Source organism: Rhinoraja longicauda, chromosome 22 (assembly GCF_053455715.1).
Source record: "Rhinoraja longicauda isolate Sanriku21f chromosome 22, sRhiLon1.1, whole genome shotgun sequence".
Taxonomy (NCBI): Eukaryota; Metazoa; Chordata; class Chondrichthyes; order Rajiformes; family Arhynchobatidae; genus Rhinoraja; species Rhinoraja longicauda.
In genome coordinates, this window is record NC_135974.1 from 10,063,343 (window position 1) to 10,079,421 (window position 16,079).

General features: G+C 41.2%; 1 protein-coding gene across 1 annotated transcript in view; it reads left to right on the top strand.

The window, feature by feature from the left end:
* Window positions 1–15,457, top strand: part of LOC144604637 (transcription initiation factor TFIID subunit 4-like) — an 89,114-nt gene extending 73,657 nt beyond the window's left edge. Inside the window, exons 10-15 of the mRNA XM_078419270.1 lie at window positions 1,856–2,025; window positions 2,820–2,950; window positions 4,636–4,761; window positions 10,895–10,951; window positions 11,737–11,862; window positions 13,948–15,457. Coding sequence (XP_078275396.1) covers window positions 1,856–2,025; window positions 2,820–2,950; window positions 4,636–4,761; window positions 10,895–10,951; window positions 11,737–11,862; window positions 13,948–14,112 — 775 coding nt within the window. The 3' untranslated portion in view covers window positions 14,113–15,457. The remainder of the gene's footprint in view (window positions 1–1,855; window positions 2,026–2,819; window positions 2,951–4,635; window positions 4,762–10,894; window positions 10,952–11,736; window positions 11,863–13,947) is intronic.
* The last annotated feature ends 622 nt before the right edge of the window (window positions 15,458–16,079 follow it).

The following is a 16,079-nucleotide window of genomic DNA, read 5'->3' on the forward strand; positions in this document are numbered from 1 at the left end:
ATTCCTCTGTCTGCGCCGCATCTGCACCCATGATCTTCTTATCGAGTCCACATCACAAGATTAGAAATTGTTCAGCCAGAGCTGAACACACTTCTCGGCATCTGACTTCTTGTGTGTAGTGGTGGAAAGATTGGTGGAAACAGGGCCGCAACGTGAACTCTCTTTTCTTGACCCCTTCGCCCACGAATGAGGTGTTCTATTGCAGGACATCCGAGATGTCCTCATTCTTTAGAGAACGAGGATTCCCCTCTCCCATCATAGATGAGGCCCTCACTCGTGTCTCCTCGGTACCCCGCAGCTCTGCCCTTGCTCCCTCTCCCCCTAGTCGCAACAGAGACTGAGTCCCCCTAGTCTTTACCTTTTACCCCATCAGCCGTCGCATTCAACACATAATACTCCGAAGTTTCGCCACCACGAACGGGATCCCAACAGTTGTCACATCTTCCCATCTCCACCCCTTTCAACCTTCTGCAGAGACCGTTCCCTCTGCACCTCCCTGGTTAACACATCCCTTCCCACCCAAACTACCCCCTCCCCAGGTACCGTCCCCAGCAACCGCAGAAGATGCAACAATTGTCGCTATACTTCCTCCCTCGACTCTGTCCAGGGACCCCGACAGTCCTTTCAGGTTAGGCAGAGGTTCACTTGCACCTCCTCCAACCTCATCTACAGTGTCCGTTGTTCAAGATGTGGATTCTTATACATCGGCGAGATCAAACGTACACTGGGTGATCATTTCGCTGAACATCTTCACTCAGTCGGCCTGAACCTACCTGATCTCCCGGTTGCTAAACACTTTAATTCTCCTTCCCATTCCCACACAGACCTTCCTGTCCTAGGTCTCCTCCATTGTGAGGCTAAACGCAAATTGGAGGAACAGCATCTCACATTTCGCTTAGGCAGTTTACAATTTCAGTGGCATGAATATTGATTTCTCTAACTGCAAGTAACCCCGGCATTCCCTCTCTCTCTATCCCTCCCCCACCCAAATTCCATCAACTTCTCGTTTTCACCCAACAAACAGATAAAAATGGCCTGTTTCTTTTATCATCATTACTTTTTTGCATATCTTTCATTCATTGTTCTTTATCTCTCTACATCATCGTCTATATCTCGCGTTTCCCTTACCCCTAAACAGTCTGAAGAAGGATCTCGACCCGAAACATCACCCATTCCTTCTCTTCAGAGATGCTGCCTGTCCCCCTGAGCTAATCCGGCTTTTTGTGTCTATCTTTGGTTTAAACCAGCATCTGCGGTTCCTTCCTACACAATAATGTTCCTTGCAAAGCGACCATTCTTTAACTGCTGCTAATTTTAAACAAAATTCTTCTCACATTTGAATCCTGGACATTCATTTCAATAGGAAGATCAAACGGCGTTCTTTGTTCATGGGTTGTTGCTTTGTCGACAAGGCCGCATTCATTGCCTGTCCCTAATTGCCTTGAAAAAGCATGTTGAGTTGAGTTTGTAAGGGAACGGTTTGGAAGGATACGGGCCAAATACAGGAAAAAGGGACTGGCTTGGATGGGGCATTTTTGACGGCATGGACAAATTGGGTTGGAGGGCCTGTTTCTGTGCTGATGGCTATGACTCTGATTCATTTTGAAGTACTGCAGTGTCCAATGAATGATGCTGGATAGAGAATTATCTACATATGTGTTTTGCCTACAAGTAGATTTATTTATTGTTTTGAGCAGGTTGCCTATGCTGTCGACCAAAAGGCATTATTTCCTCTTTTTCATAAATCTATTTCTCACGAATCTGTTCTTCTTGATCCAGTATTAGTATTTGAGATTTAAAAAACTGAAGGCTACCTTTAAAAATGACTTTAATGAGTACTTTTGACATTTTTTAGGGATGATGATGATATTAATGATGTGGCATCCATGGCTGGAGTTAACCTCTCTGAAGAAAGTGCACGGATTTTGGCAACAAATTCAGAATTAGTGGGCACTCTGACAAGATCATGTAAAGATGAAGCATTCTTGTTTGCGGCTCCATTGCATAGAAGAATGCTGGAAATAGGTAAAGCATTAACCCGTCATTTTCACAGGATGGATGCATCATATTGCAAATGTGGAAAGAACCATAGAAATGAAAGATTCTTAAAATATAGACTTCCTTCGTACTTCTATATGTATCTGTAAGCGAAATGACATGGCATTTGATGGCAAATCAGAAGGAAAAAATGCGGCTGCACGAATTAGAACGGTAGCTGAAGCCACATCTTTGTCAACTGTCCACTCCCAGTTTTTTTCCAAAAAAGTTCCTGACTGAGCTGGGGGAACTATACCAACACCACTTTAACCACATGGACTAATTGTAGAGAATGTCTTTGATGCAGTCAAAATGAAAGTAGATATATCTCATATAATTACCTAACAAACAAAGTGCTGGAGTAACTCTGGATCAGGCAGCATCTCTGGAGGACATGGATCGGCGACGTTTTGGATCGGGACCCTTCTTCAGATTGAATAAGTGCCTTGACCCAAAACGTCACCTTCCATGTCCTCAAGAGATACAGCCTGACACTGCTGAGTTACTCCAGCACTTTGTGCCTTTTTGTTTGTTAACCACATCTGCAGTTCCTTGCGTCAAACAAACATATTACATATTTTCAAGAAAATAAAAATTTCAGCTATGTAATAGTACTGATTTTCATCAGAATTGTAAATGACCATATTTAGGCTTTTGGTTAGCTGCATGGAGCTAGAGGCTATTGAACAATACCCCGGCTAAAAGGACAACAGTCAGTAAAAGGAGTGCTCTAATATAGTTAAGAATATTAACTTTTCTAACTAACTTTTTTTTGGGAACAGGCAAGAAACATGGAATTACCGACGTTCATCCTGATGTGGTAAATTTTGTGTCGCATGCCACCCAACAGAGATTACAAACCCTAGTAGAAAAGATATCTGAAGTTGCACAGCAGAGAAACATCACATATAAGGTGAGTGTGGAATCACTTTTATGGTTTTGCTAGCTGCAATCTTATTTCTTTCAAAAATACGAGTCCACTTTTACTAATTTTTATAACTCAATGTATATACACTCGGTCCACCTGTTCCCTTTATTATGTTACACCAGTGACAAGCAACCTTTTGTTAAAATAATTCTCACATTGAACCCTCTGCCTTTTCTGATAATATCCATTGATATCAATAATTATGTGGTACCTTGCAAAAGTGGAAAATAAAATAATCAATGGTGATGAAAATTCTCATACACAAAGTCAAGCTAAGTCTGTTCCTTACTCTACCTAATAGCAAGAATGTTCATTTTGGCAACCATTACAAGTTATAGAGATAGAAGCAGAAAGTCCAGTTTATCACTTCGACTCCCAATCTCAAACCCAAGTGAAACCATCTGACAGTCACCTCAATAGAAATGGAGAACAAAAATTAGGAATGATTTTGGACAGTTATATGGATGGGAAAGTTTAGAGTGATATGGACCAGGCATGGTGGGGCATCTTGATCGGTATGGACAAATGGGTTGAAGGGTCAGTTTCCGTCCTGTATGATTCTATAATTGTACTACAACTCAATACTAAAAGATTTTAAGATTTAATGGCAAATTAACACAGAAGTTTTTTTTAAAAGACATAACATTCTAGAAATACTCTGCAGACCAGGCAGCATCTGTTGGAAAAGAAACAGAAGCAAAGTTTCAGGTCATTGGCCTTTCATCAGTAGGGTTATCAGTCCCAAAAAGCACCTCTATTTCTCTGACCTTTTGTGCTGTCTGGCCTTCTCAGTATTTACAGCAGCAAATTACAAACTGCACAGTTACAAAATGCACATTATTTTACTTTTGTATTATTGCCCTTTGATAAATATAGGTCAATCCACTCAACAAAATGAGGTTGATACAGGTCTATCACCTATTTTACGGCACCCTTGGTTCCAGAGCCTTGCCAGATTATCCGTTTTGCCAGACCAACAGAGGTCACGGCCACCGAGGGGAGTCGAACGGTCCGCCTAGGCCAGCAGAGGGCTGAGATACCCGGCCCGCAAAGTCGGCCTCGGACGTTGGCCATGGGAATAGATCTGCCAGCTCCGGCCGAGCTGGAGTTCCAGAGCTCTGGCTGCAGTTTCTGAAAAAGAATTTGCCCCGCTGACCAGAAGTCCAGATGAGATCGATATCAGCCTAGGCACCGCATTTTCGGGGTGACTTCCAGGAGGGATTTCAAGTATGCTCTCGTAATTTTGTCTGAATTAAAGGAGGTACAGGACCTTCAGTTGCCGTAAAATTGGTGGTGGACCTGTAATGGGAAAACAAATATTTGAAGGATTTTGTTGTTAGTAGTCATCATTGATTCGTTAAAAAAAACAATTGTGTATTTAAATTGAGCACTGTGTTTAGAGCAAGTTTTGTTAGTTCATTTATGATCAGTGAAGAGAGTACTGGTTACTGGGGTAAGGAGGTGATGAACCAAACATTTTATCCCTCGTTCAGCACAGTTACCCGGAGTTTTGCTATATGAAATGGTTTGGCATGTTCCCCTTCACAAATTTGCATTAAGCAAGAAACTGTTGATGGGTCAGTGTTATTTTTCAAGGTTTAGATAGAATTACTTTCCTCCACCACCACCACCACAACCAACAAATAATTCAGATTACCTTTTGGTTTCAGGAGGACGACAGGTACGAGCAGTTAAGTGACGTAAGGACACAGCTCAAGTTCTTTGAACAACTTGATCAAATAGAAAAACAGAGAAAAGATGAACAAGAAAGGGAAATTCTAATGCGAGCAGCAAAGGTAAGCTTATAAATTGAATTAATGGTGAGAAACGTTGTTTAGATGTTTAAAACGTGCAATACCAAAGCAATTACTTCAGTATCATTTAATTCAATGGAATTGTATATTGGGACAGGCGTACAATGACACTTTTATTTGGACATTGTAGCTTGTATAACAGAGGACAAAATTCTATCCCGCAGCTCCAAAGGAGTCAGGGCTGTGCATTTCTAGTACCTCGAGTCCTCGTCCAACGCTGAAGCAACGGCAACATTAATTAAACATCAAATGCTCACTGTGACAGCCATGTGCATTTGTTCATTATATACAATTGTTCTTATCCATTGAGGTTAAACAAATCTGTCGCCACCACTACCATCTAAAATGATACCAGTTATGTATGGTAAGTGTTACATTTAGGAAGGGGAAATGGAATTGACTGGTTTGTTCCCAGTAAATATGCACAAACAAATTGAGTGCTCTAACATCTGACTTTTGCAAAGCAACTTTACAATGCAATGACGTGTTCATGTGGCAAAATCCAGTTTTAGAATTTTTTTCAACATTAAAATTTGATTAAATTCGGAAAAAACATATCAATTCATGCCAAGCAATGAAAGCATGGACAATTTTTAAGACCGCTACGAACTCTAGGAATTTTGTGCCACCATTTCTATGGTATGTTTATTTTGCCTTGTGTGGTGAAGACACCATAAATATTGCAAAATGCAGTTGCATTCCTCATAGAATAAGGTGATCTTTGTAAGAGTGCGGCATGTGAAGCTTACCACGGGATCATATGCAATACCACAGTTTTGAAGAGTCTGATTCAGCCTCAGGGAGAGGACTAGGGCCAGTGGCTATGGAACCATTGTTTGTGGAGGTGCGGAAAATAGGCTACAATCTTCCCTATATTCGGTTGGTGGAAATTGCCTTGCAATACAGGATGTCAGACCAGCCATCTGACGAGCGAGGTAGTTGAGAGAAGAGATGGCTAAGTAGACATGGATATCATTAGCAGAAATATGGATATTGTTGCTGACGGATAGGTGCAGATGAATAATTGGAAGGAGTCAAGACTATATCAAGACTAATAATTGGAAGGAGACAAGACCACAGGGTTACTGGAGAAAATGGGGTGGGTGTAGGAAGTGACACTTTTGCAGGTGATTCTCTGGCTATGACTGGACAGATAAGAATGCAAACAAGTGCACTATCATATTGGGGAAGTAACCGGGGAAGTAACCTGGAGACATCTTGGTGAAGATGGCATGGTCAATTGCACAACGGCAGATTATTAAGTGCAAGAATATAAATTTACCTTTGTTTGCAGTCACAGGGTGCCATTTATCGTGTATGTAAAGGATGTTATTCATAATGATGAAATTTGTATCCATTTAGACATGGTTCTAAACTACAAAGCCTACCACTTGCATATCATTCTCCATAGTTTTCATGACAGTCAGGCAAAAGGATAAATCACTTTTTGCTGGTTTAACAAATTACACTTAGTGTAACCCAATCCTTAAATTGTTTTGAACATTGCTTTTGTTTTTAAATGTTAAGTAAATTCTGTTTTATTTTTTTTAAACAGATTCAATTGGCTTTTCACACTATGCTTAACCAAAACCAAACTATTGAAGGTACTAAAAATCAGAAGTAAAAGCAGAAAATGCTGGAAATACTCAGTAGGTCAGGTAGCATCAAGAGGTACTACCTGCTTTCAAGAGAGAGCTAGATAGAGCTCTTAAGGATAGCGGAGTCAGGGGGTATGGGGAGAAGGCAGGAACGGGGTACTGATTGAGAATGATCCGCCATGATCACATTGAATGGTGGTGCTGGCTCGAAGGGCCAAATGGCCAACTCCTGCACCTATTGTCTATTGTATCTGTGGAGAGAGAAAGGTTAATGTTTGAAGTTGATTATGCTCCATTAGAGCTGGGAAAAGTTATAAACAACTTTAAAGTTGCAGAGGAAGACAGAAATTAGGAGGAAGAAATAGGGAGGATCTTTGAAAGGGAACTACATAGGTAATGGTTGTACTGGTTAAAGACAATGACAAAGACCAGTGAGTAACAAAATACATGCCTGGGGGAAGATGTAAATCATCATTGGGTGAATGAATGCTGAACTTAGAGTGGTGGGGTGGAGGGGGGGAAGAACAATGTTGAAGAATTGATGGATAATTGTTTGAAATTGTTAAATTCATTGCGTCTGGAAAGCTGTGGTCTGAAAAGCTAGTCATTAGCTTGTGTCAATGTGCAACCTCATTGGAACTGTAAAGAAGCCAAAGTGAGAGTGAAACCTTGAAAGGCTTGGATAGAGTGGATGTGGAGAGGATGACTCCACTAGTACAAGAGTCTAGGACTAGAGGTCGTAGCCTCAGAATTAAAGGACTTTCCTTTAGGAAGGAGATGATGAGGAATTTCTTTAGTCAGAGGGTGATGAATCTGTGGAATTGTTTGCTACAGAAGGCTGTGGAGGCCGTCAATGGATATTTTTAAGGCAGAAATAGATAGATTCTTGATTAGTTTGGGTGTCGGGGTTTATGGGGAGAAGGCAGGAGAATGGGGTTAGGAGGGTTAGATAGATAGATCAGCCATGATTAAATGGCAGAGTAGACTTGATGGGGTGAATGGCATGACCTTATGACCAAAGACCGATCAGAGTGGAAGAGAAATGAAAAACTAAAGTGAAAGGAAGTTGGAAACTTTCAGAACCCATGCAAGCTCAACAGAAGTATTATGCACTTCATTCATTCAAGAGAAGATTATGGACCTTCCTGTTGTCATGCATCCTGTTCTTTCTCTGCAACGTAAAACATTTTTCTCTTGATTTTTCACAGTCGTGGACATCAGAGTGAAATTGTAACTCTGTATCTATCTCTCTTCACAGATGCTTCTGAGATGCGTATTTTCAGAATATTTTTCAATTCCCCAATTTAGTAATTCCCTTATTAGAAGGGGGTAATGATTTTGATGCAGGCAGCTTACATTTTATGTGGAGGTCACTCATTTGAAAAGCAGTGTGTAAATCAAAAGATGTGTAAACCACACATATGCCAGGCACCTCAGGAGACTACGGTGCCAGGCAGAAATTCAAACGCGTTATTCCAAAGAAAGAAGCACATAAATTAAACTTCAGTAGCAATTAGACAAGTGCGTTATTTTAAAAATACGTAAATTAAGAAGGTGTAAAATATGATGTGCATGTATTCAACTGTTCACGCTCGAGTTAGCTGTTTATACCTTGTTCAAATACGCCTATTATAGGTTTGAGATTCTAGATGTAATTGGTAACATTTAGGAAGGCAGTTCCAAATTAAGGCGCAGGAAGGAACTGCAGATGCTGGTTTAAACAGAAGATAGACACAAAATGCTAGAGTAACTCAGCGGGACAGGCAGCATCTCTGGAGAGAAGGAATGGGTGATGTTTCGGGTCGAGACCCTTTTTCAGACTGGTTAGCGATAGGGAAACGAGAGATATAGACGATGATGTAGAGAGATAAAGAAAAATGAATGAAAGATATGCAAAAAAGTAACGCTGATAAAGGAAACAGGCCATTGTTAGCTGTTTATTGGGTGAAAACTAGAGGCTAGTGCGACTTGGGTGGGGGAGGGATAGAGAGAGAGGGAATGCCAGGGTTACTTGAAGTTAGAGAAATCAATATTCATACCACTGGGCAGTAAGCTGCCCAAGCGAAATATGAGATGTTGTTCCTCCAATTTGCGTTTAGCCTCACTCTGACAATGGAGGAGGCCTAGGACAGAAAGGTCTGTCTGGGAATGGGAAGGAGAATTAAAGTGTTTAGCAATGGGGAGATCAGGTAGGTTCAGGCGGACTGAGCGAAGGTGTTCAGCAAAACGATCGCCCAGTCTACATTTGGTCTGGCTGATGTATGAGTCCACATCTTGAACAACAGATAAAATAGATGAGGTTGGAGGAGGTGTAAGTAGGGTTGCCAACTGTCCCGTATTAGCCGGAACATCCCATATTTTGGGCTAAATTGGTTTGTTCCTTATGGGAGCGCCCTTGAACCGTATTAGGCCGGGGGGGCGCTGCAGGCCCAGGGGGGTGGGGGGTGGGGGGTGGGGAGCGGCGCTGCAGGCCCCGTCAGTTTAGGTCCCGACATTTTAGGCCCTGACAGTTTAGGCCCCGACACTCTAGGTTTCCGGCATTTTAGCTCCAGACAGTGTAGGTCTGGAGGACCGGCCGCTGCCTAACGGAGGTTGCGTAGAAACCCGCCTCCCGGCCCGTGTGGCTGCCATTGGTGGAGCGAGAGCATGTGGCCACTGGCTGGGTGAGGTCACGTGGGGCTCGAGGCGGTGATGTCGCCTTGTCCTGTATTTGGGAGTGAGATAGTTGGCACCCCTAGGTGCAAGTGAACGTCTGCCTAACCTGAAAGGACTGTCGGGGTCCCTGGACAGAGTCGAGGGAGGAAGTATAGGGCAGGTGTTGCATCTTCTGCGGTTGCAGGGGAAGGTACCTGGAGAGGGGGTGGTTTGGGTGCGAAGGGATGAGTTAACCAGGGAGATGTGGTGGGAACGATCTCTGCGGAAGTTGGAAAGAGTTGGAGCTGGGAAGGTCAAGTGTTGGGATCCGTTGGAGGTGGCAAAAAATTCGGAGGATTATGTGTTGTATGTGACGGCTGTTGGGGTGAAAAGGTAAAGACTAGGGGGACTCTGATTTTGTTGCTACTTGGGGGAGCAAGGGCACAGCTGTGAGGTACCAAGGAGACACGAGTGACTGCCTTATCTATGAGAGGAGAGGGGTACCCCCATTCCCTAAAGAACAAGAACATCTCGGATGTCCTGGTATGGAACATCTCATCTTGGGCGCAGATGTGGTGTGGACAGAGGAATTGGGAGTAGGGGATCGAGTCTTTGCAGGAAGCAAGGTGGGAAGAAGTGTCGTTGAGATAGTTGTGGGAGTCGGTGGGTTTGTAATAGACGTCAGTCGATAGTCTATTACCTGTGATGGAGACTTTGAGTTCAAGAAATGGGAGGGTGTCGGAGATTGTCCAAGTAACAATTAAGGTTTCCTTTTTCCAAATAATTTTGTTTAACTCTCTTTTCAACCATAACAAGCACATGAAAGACAAATCATTAACTCTAACTCATGACCATAAGTGGCAGAGACTATATTGCTGTGACTATTTTCGTTTTTATTTTTAAAATAATAAGCAGGATGCCAGCATCATTAGCAAGAGCAGCAATTATTTTTCTGCTCTAATTTGATAATGGTGAACGGCTGCCTTGAATTGCTGCAGACAGTGATGAAAGTACTTAGGAGGCAGGAACAATGAGTTATTTGTAAGTCAGGAGAGCATGCAACATTTGAAGGGAGATCAGGGAACTGCAGATAATGGAATCTTGAGCAAAACGCAGTGCTGAGGTCACTCAGTGTTTCAGGCAGCATCTGTGGAGGGAATGGAAAGGCGACGTTTAGGGTCAGGTTCTTTCTTCAGACTCGGAGGCAACATTTTGGGTCATGACCCTTCAGTCCCAAATTATTGCCTGTCCATTCTCCACAGATGCTGCCTGACCAGCTGGGTTCCTCAGGCACTTTATGTTTTGTTCAACTTTTGAAGGGAACTCGCAAGGGGGTGACATTCCCCGGTCCCCTTCTATTTGTTAGGTCATGCATTTGGAAGTTGCTGGTGCTGGCATGCCGCATTGTATTTTGCAGACGATATGCACTGTGGCCATTTTACATTCAAATGGAAGAAATGAATGTTCAGGATGGGAAAATGAGCACCATTCAAGCAGGTTGCCCTTTCCTAGATTGGATTAAGTTTCCAAAGTTTGAATGGCACTCTATGGTCAATCATCAGTGATAATCTCAAGAGAATTCTTGGGTTCTGGGTCCCTAAGTCTCCGTATTTATCAATTACAGAACTGATCCTTGCTCTTTTTAAGCCTGTACCCTTTTTTAATCACGTGGATCACTTTGGATTAGACATACATGAGAATGTATTTGAAACCGAACAATGAAATTCAATATGGTATTGAATCACTGTAACGGTCACATCCTTTCGGTCTAATCTATATCTCAGTAAGTGTTGTAGATTTTGACGTTTAGTTTGCGTTCAATGTTGATGAATTAGTATGTTATATTCCCTTACATTTATCATCCTCTTCCATTTCACCTTCAGTCACGCTCCAGACAAGAGGACCCTGAACAACTGAGGCTAAAACAAAAGGCCAAAGAGGTAAGAATATTATATCAGAGTAAACAGTTACTTTTTACAGTGTTGGTGGAACAGTACTTGTTATCAGCATCGTACGACACTTGATTTAAAAAACACTTTGGAATACAACCAAAGTGAAGTTTGTATTTCTTGGCATTAGACTAAACACGCATAATGTCACGACTAAACGACAGCGGTGTGTTATGATAGGCAATAGATTTTATCAGTAATGTTAATATTTGTACAATTAACTTTTTGTTTCCTAACCTTTTCTATCTGCACTTTCTCTGTAGCTGTATTCTGCATCTTTTTTATTTTCTCTTTTGCACTACCTGAGCTACACGTATGGTATGATTTGCCCTGTTAGCACTCAGAGTAAAGTTTTCCCACTGTATCTCAGCACATAGGACAATAAAATAATACCAATAACAAAATGAATAATAACTTTTTTGGTTCATATTTCAAATTGCTTATTGAAATTGAGCATCTAACTGTTATGATGAATATAAATCATGAATGATCATGGTAAAGTGGGGAAACAAATAATTGTAGATGCTGGTTTATACCAAAGATAGATACAAAGTGCTGGAGCAAGTCAATGGGTCACGCGGCATCTCTGGAGAAAAAGGATGGGTGACGTTTTGGGTCTGAAGTAGGATCCCAACCCAAAACGTCATCCATTCTTTTTCTCCAGAGATGCTGCCTGACCCACTGAGTTACTCCAGCACTTTGTGCCTATGGTAAAGTGGGGGACTGGAACACTGAGCTCTTTGATCGAGGTAATTGAATCTTTTCTTGTATCATAGATGCAACAACAGGAACTGGCTCAAATGAGACAGAGAGAAGCCAATTTAACTGCTTTAGCTGCCATTGGTCCCAGAAAGAAACGGAAGGTTGATTCACCAGTACCAGGAATTGGAGCTGGGGCAGAGGTATTTTATTTATTTATCAAAGCATAATTTGCATTATGAATGCCATTCATCATTTAGAATTGTGTGAATTTCTCCATTGCAAGTTATGAGGGGAAAAAACCTTCTAATTATTTTTGCGGTCAAAAATTTCAGAAGTACGTTAGTTGGAGTTAGCAATCCAGGCCATTGCACTGCTCATATTGAATAACAAGAAGGGTCTCGACCCGAAACGTCACCCATTCCTTCTCTCCCGAGATGCTGCCTGACCTGCTGAGTTACTCCAGCATTTTGTGAATAAATTGAATAACACCTTGGCTGATCTTTTCAATGACATTGCTTTCCATTGTTTAGTGCAAGCTTAGTTTAGTGCAGAAACAGGCCCTTTGGCCCACGAGTCTATGCTCAACAGCGATCCCCATACCCTAGCACTATCCTACACACTAGGGACAATTTACAATCTTTACCGAAGCCAATTAACCTACAAACCTGTACATCTTTGGAATGTGGGAGGAAACTGGAGCACCCGGGGGAAAACCCACGTGGTCACGGGGAGAACATACAAACTCTGTACAGACAGCACCCGTGGTCAGGATAGAACCCAGGTCTCTGGCGCTGTTAGGCAGCAACTGCAGCAACTCTACTGCTCCAATGTTGACAAAATTAAACAATATCTAATAATCTATCTGTCTTGAATTGTGAATAGCCAAGCTTCCAGCAACCCATATAGATACTTCCAAACCTTCACTCCATGAGTGAAGCAATTTCTTCTCGTCTCAGTTGTGAATGGCCTTCCCCTTACTTTGAGAGTGTAACATTCCAGCCAGGGGAAACATTATCCCTACATCCTTCCTGCCAGGCCCCATAAGAAACTTGTATGCCTCAATCTGATCACCTCGTTCTTCTCAGCTCAGCAGTATAGGTCCATTCTCAGTAATCTCACTGGACATACCCCACCTCATCCTAGGTATCAATTAGTTGAGCATTTGTTGCAATCCTTTAGTTTCAAGTATTTCCTTCATCAGGTATGTAAATCAGATCTGTATTTCAGTTGCAGTCTCACTAGGCCCCCATATTGCACTTAACTCTTTTTGAAGTAAAGGCCATTGTTTTGTTTGTCATGCTAATTGCTTGCTGTTATCTACATGTTGACTTTCATAGTTTCAGGACACTTGGGCCACGCAGCACCAATCACTTACCATTTTAAAAACTGGTTTGTTTTTTTCATTTCATATCATATATATACAGCGCGGAAACAGGCCTTTTCGGCCCACCAAGTCCGCGCCGCCCAGCGATCCCCGCACACTAACACTATTAACACTATCCTACATACACTAGGGACAATTTTTACATTTACCCTTTTTAGTTTAGTTTAGAGATACAGCGCAGAAACAGACCCTTTGCCCACCGAGTCTGTCCGACCAGCGATCCCCATACATTCGCACTATCCTACACACACTAGGGATAATTTACAATGTTACCAAGGCCTATAAACCTGTACGTCTTTGGAATGTGGGAGGAACCTGGTGCTCCCGGGAAAAACCCACGCGGTCACGGGGTGAATGTACAAACTATGTACAGACGGCACCAGTATCCAGGATCGAACCTGGGTCTCTGTGATGTAAGGCAGCGACTCTACCGCTGCACCACCGCGCCACCCTACTGGAGAGGATTCCTTCACATTTTTCCATAGTATATTCCATTGGTCATGTCCTTGCCCATTAATTTCCCTGTCACACCTTGAAGCCTCGCAGCATCCTCCTGATAACTCCCACTGCCACCCAAGTTTATATTATCAAGCATGGATATGTTACTTTTTGTCCGTCTCATCCAATGATCCAATCTAGAAGCATTCTAGATCTGGAAGCATGGCCAGGGGAGCCAGACACCGACCGTTGGATTTCTGAACATTAGGATAGCAGATTATCGCAGTTTTACTGTGTTGATAAAATGCAGGAAAGTAAATGCCATATAAATTTATCATCATATACTTGAGGGATGAAATTTGCAGGATTCTGCATTGTTGCGTTTCAGTCGTTGGTGTTGCTTGCTCACCTCATCAAACATTTCTTGGTGGAACACAAGATATTATCTTTTGCTTTGCTTCAGGGATCTAGTACGGGCGGGACACCAGGTGGCTCTGGAGTTGGAACAACCAGACAGTTCACACGACAACGAATAACAAGAGTCAACCTCAGGGACCTCATCTTCTGCTTGGAGAATGAGCGCGAGACAAGCCATTCACTTATGCTGTACCGTGCATTCCTTAAATAAACATCCTAGGTTGATTTTGTTTTCCTTTTGACCGAGACAACCTTCCGCCATTTCTTTTTCTTTGCATTTTTCTGGGAAAGGAGGGTAGGGAGAAAGAAAGAGTCGGAGAACAGCTGGAATACTGCGAGCAGGGGAACGCTTTGGAAGTTCAGCTTTACATTATCTCGTCTGTTTTTAAAGTTTTTTGAATTTTATTTAGAAAAGAATACAGTGAGACCTGTGGATACTTTATTTATAAAATAAAAAATCTTATCACTTCTCATCTCCTGACTGAGTGGCCTTCTTGCCAAACAAGCCATATTTTAAAAACTGATTCTGATTTCACCAGTATAATTTGCCATCTTTCTGGCAGATGTGTAGTAACTTGAAACATTTTAAGTATTCGTTTTTGAATCATTTGGCTTAGAAGACGTTGAATTACATCAGTCTGAAGCTAATGACCTTGCATTATTTTACCTTCAAGGGCATGGAGCAACAAAAATGATTTTCATATTTTTCTGATTTTCATCATTTTTGTTCCTTTGCTGTATTTTCTTTCCTCAAGTTAGCCTTTGTAAATGTATGGTTTGTGAAGAGTTAGGAGCGGTTTATTCAGTGATAACTCTACAGTTCTCACCATGTGATTTGCATGTCGTAAGGTTTCTCTGGAAGCCTTCAAGAAGGATTTTTTTAGTGAATGTTGTTGGGCATTTGTAAAAAGAAAAATGCTTTTTTTTATTTGATACAATACATGATGCCGTAAAGGATTTAAAAATAACTTTTCTGCATAAATATACACTTGCACTGTGTTGGCTATCTAGCTAATGTAAAACTTTAGTTTAAAAAATTTAAGAAATGGTGAATTGTGAAAAGGATTGTTGCCTGGTATGAATCACGTGTAGAAAACAATTTGCTGGTGTCTATCAGTGAGCTAATAATTTGTACATAATTTTGGCACATAACAAATTGCTATGTAAACCGTAATTATTTTGGTAAAAAGACTGTATGCAAGCAATGGGCCTACTTAATGGTAACCGGAGCAATGTCCCCCTTTGTATCTATTTTTTTATAAAAAAATACTAAATTTTTCTTTATATTTTCAGAGGTTATTGTATTAAATGATTGTCTATCGATAGGACATTATGATTGTAAATACTTTTGCTTTCTTTGTGTGTAATTTTATGTTGTTAAAAGAAACATTTAAAGATGCTATTAAGCTGATGAGTTGTGTGTGTAAACTGAAAACTAATCAGTATTTTTACCAATGCCTGAAAACTGTTACGCCCTTGGTCTTTTACAAATCCCGTCTTTCCATTTTTCATGTAAATTTTGCACAGTTACTTGTTAATATTGTAAATATTTTACTTTCAAAAAAGGAAGTTTTTAATTACTATTGTTTTATATAGGATTGAAAGAGAATTAACTCCTTTATTAAAACAATGAATTTATCTGTATTTTGATTACTGTCTTAACCTTATAACCCTTTAAAAATAGGGAGGCTCAGGGAAACTAAATATCAGCAGTAAGTTACAATGTTATGTCTTAGTTTGGGGGAGAAAAAAAAAGTGAAAACAGCATGCGTACTGCCTTACAATCCCGCATCGTTTTAGGGGTTTTCTGTGCCTTGCCAAGTTAGAAAAACTTTATTTGTGGATTTTGTACTTACAATCTTAAATTCGAAAAAAATATGATCAGCAACCCAACGCTTTATTTTTCATATTTAGCCCAAAGTCAGTATAGGAAAGGGGCCCAAAGCAATTTGGTTATTCATCTTAACTGTGGAAAAGCCATAATTAGACACTCATTTTATCAGAATTGCAGTAAAATTACTCTGTTATTTCACCTGGAGGGATGTTTATTCAGCTCGTAATTATGTCTTTGTGATTCCAATTTACTGTATAATTTTTAAGGTATTCAGTGATCTTTATTCTAAAGAGCCAGGTGTTCTATAAAGCTAAAGCAAAGTGGAACAGACCAACCCCAGGAAT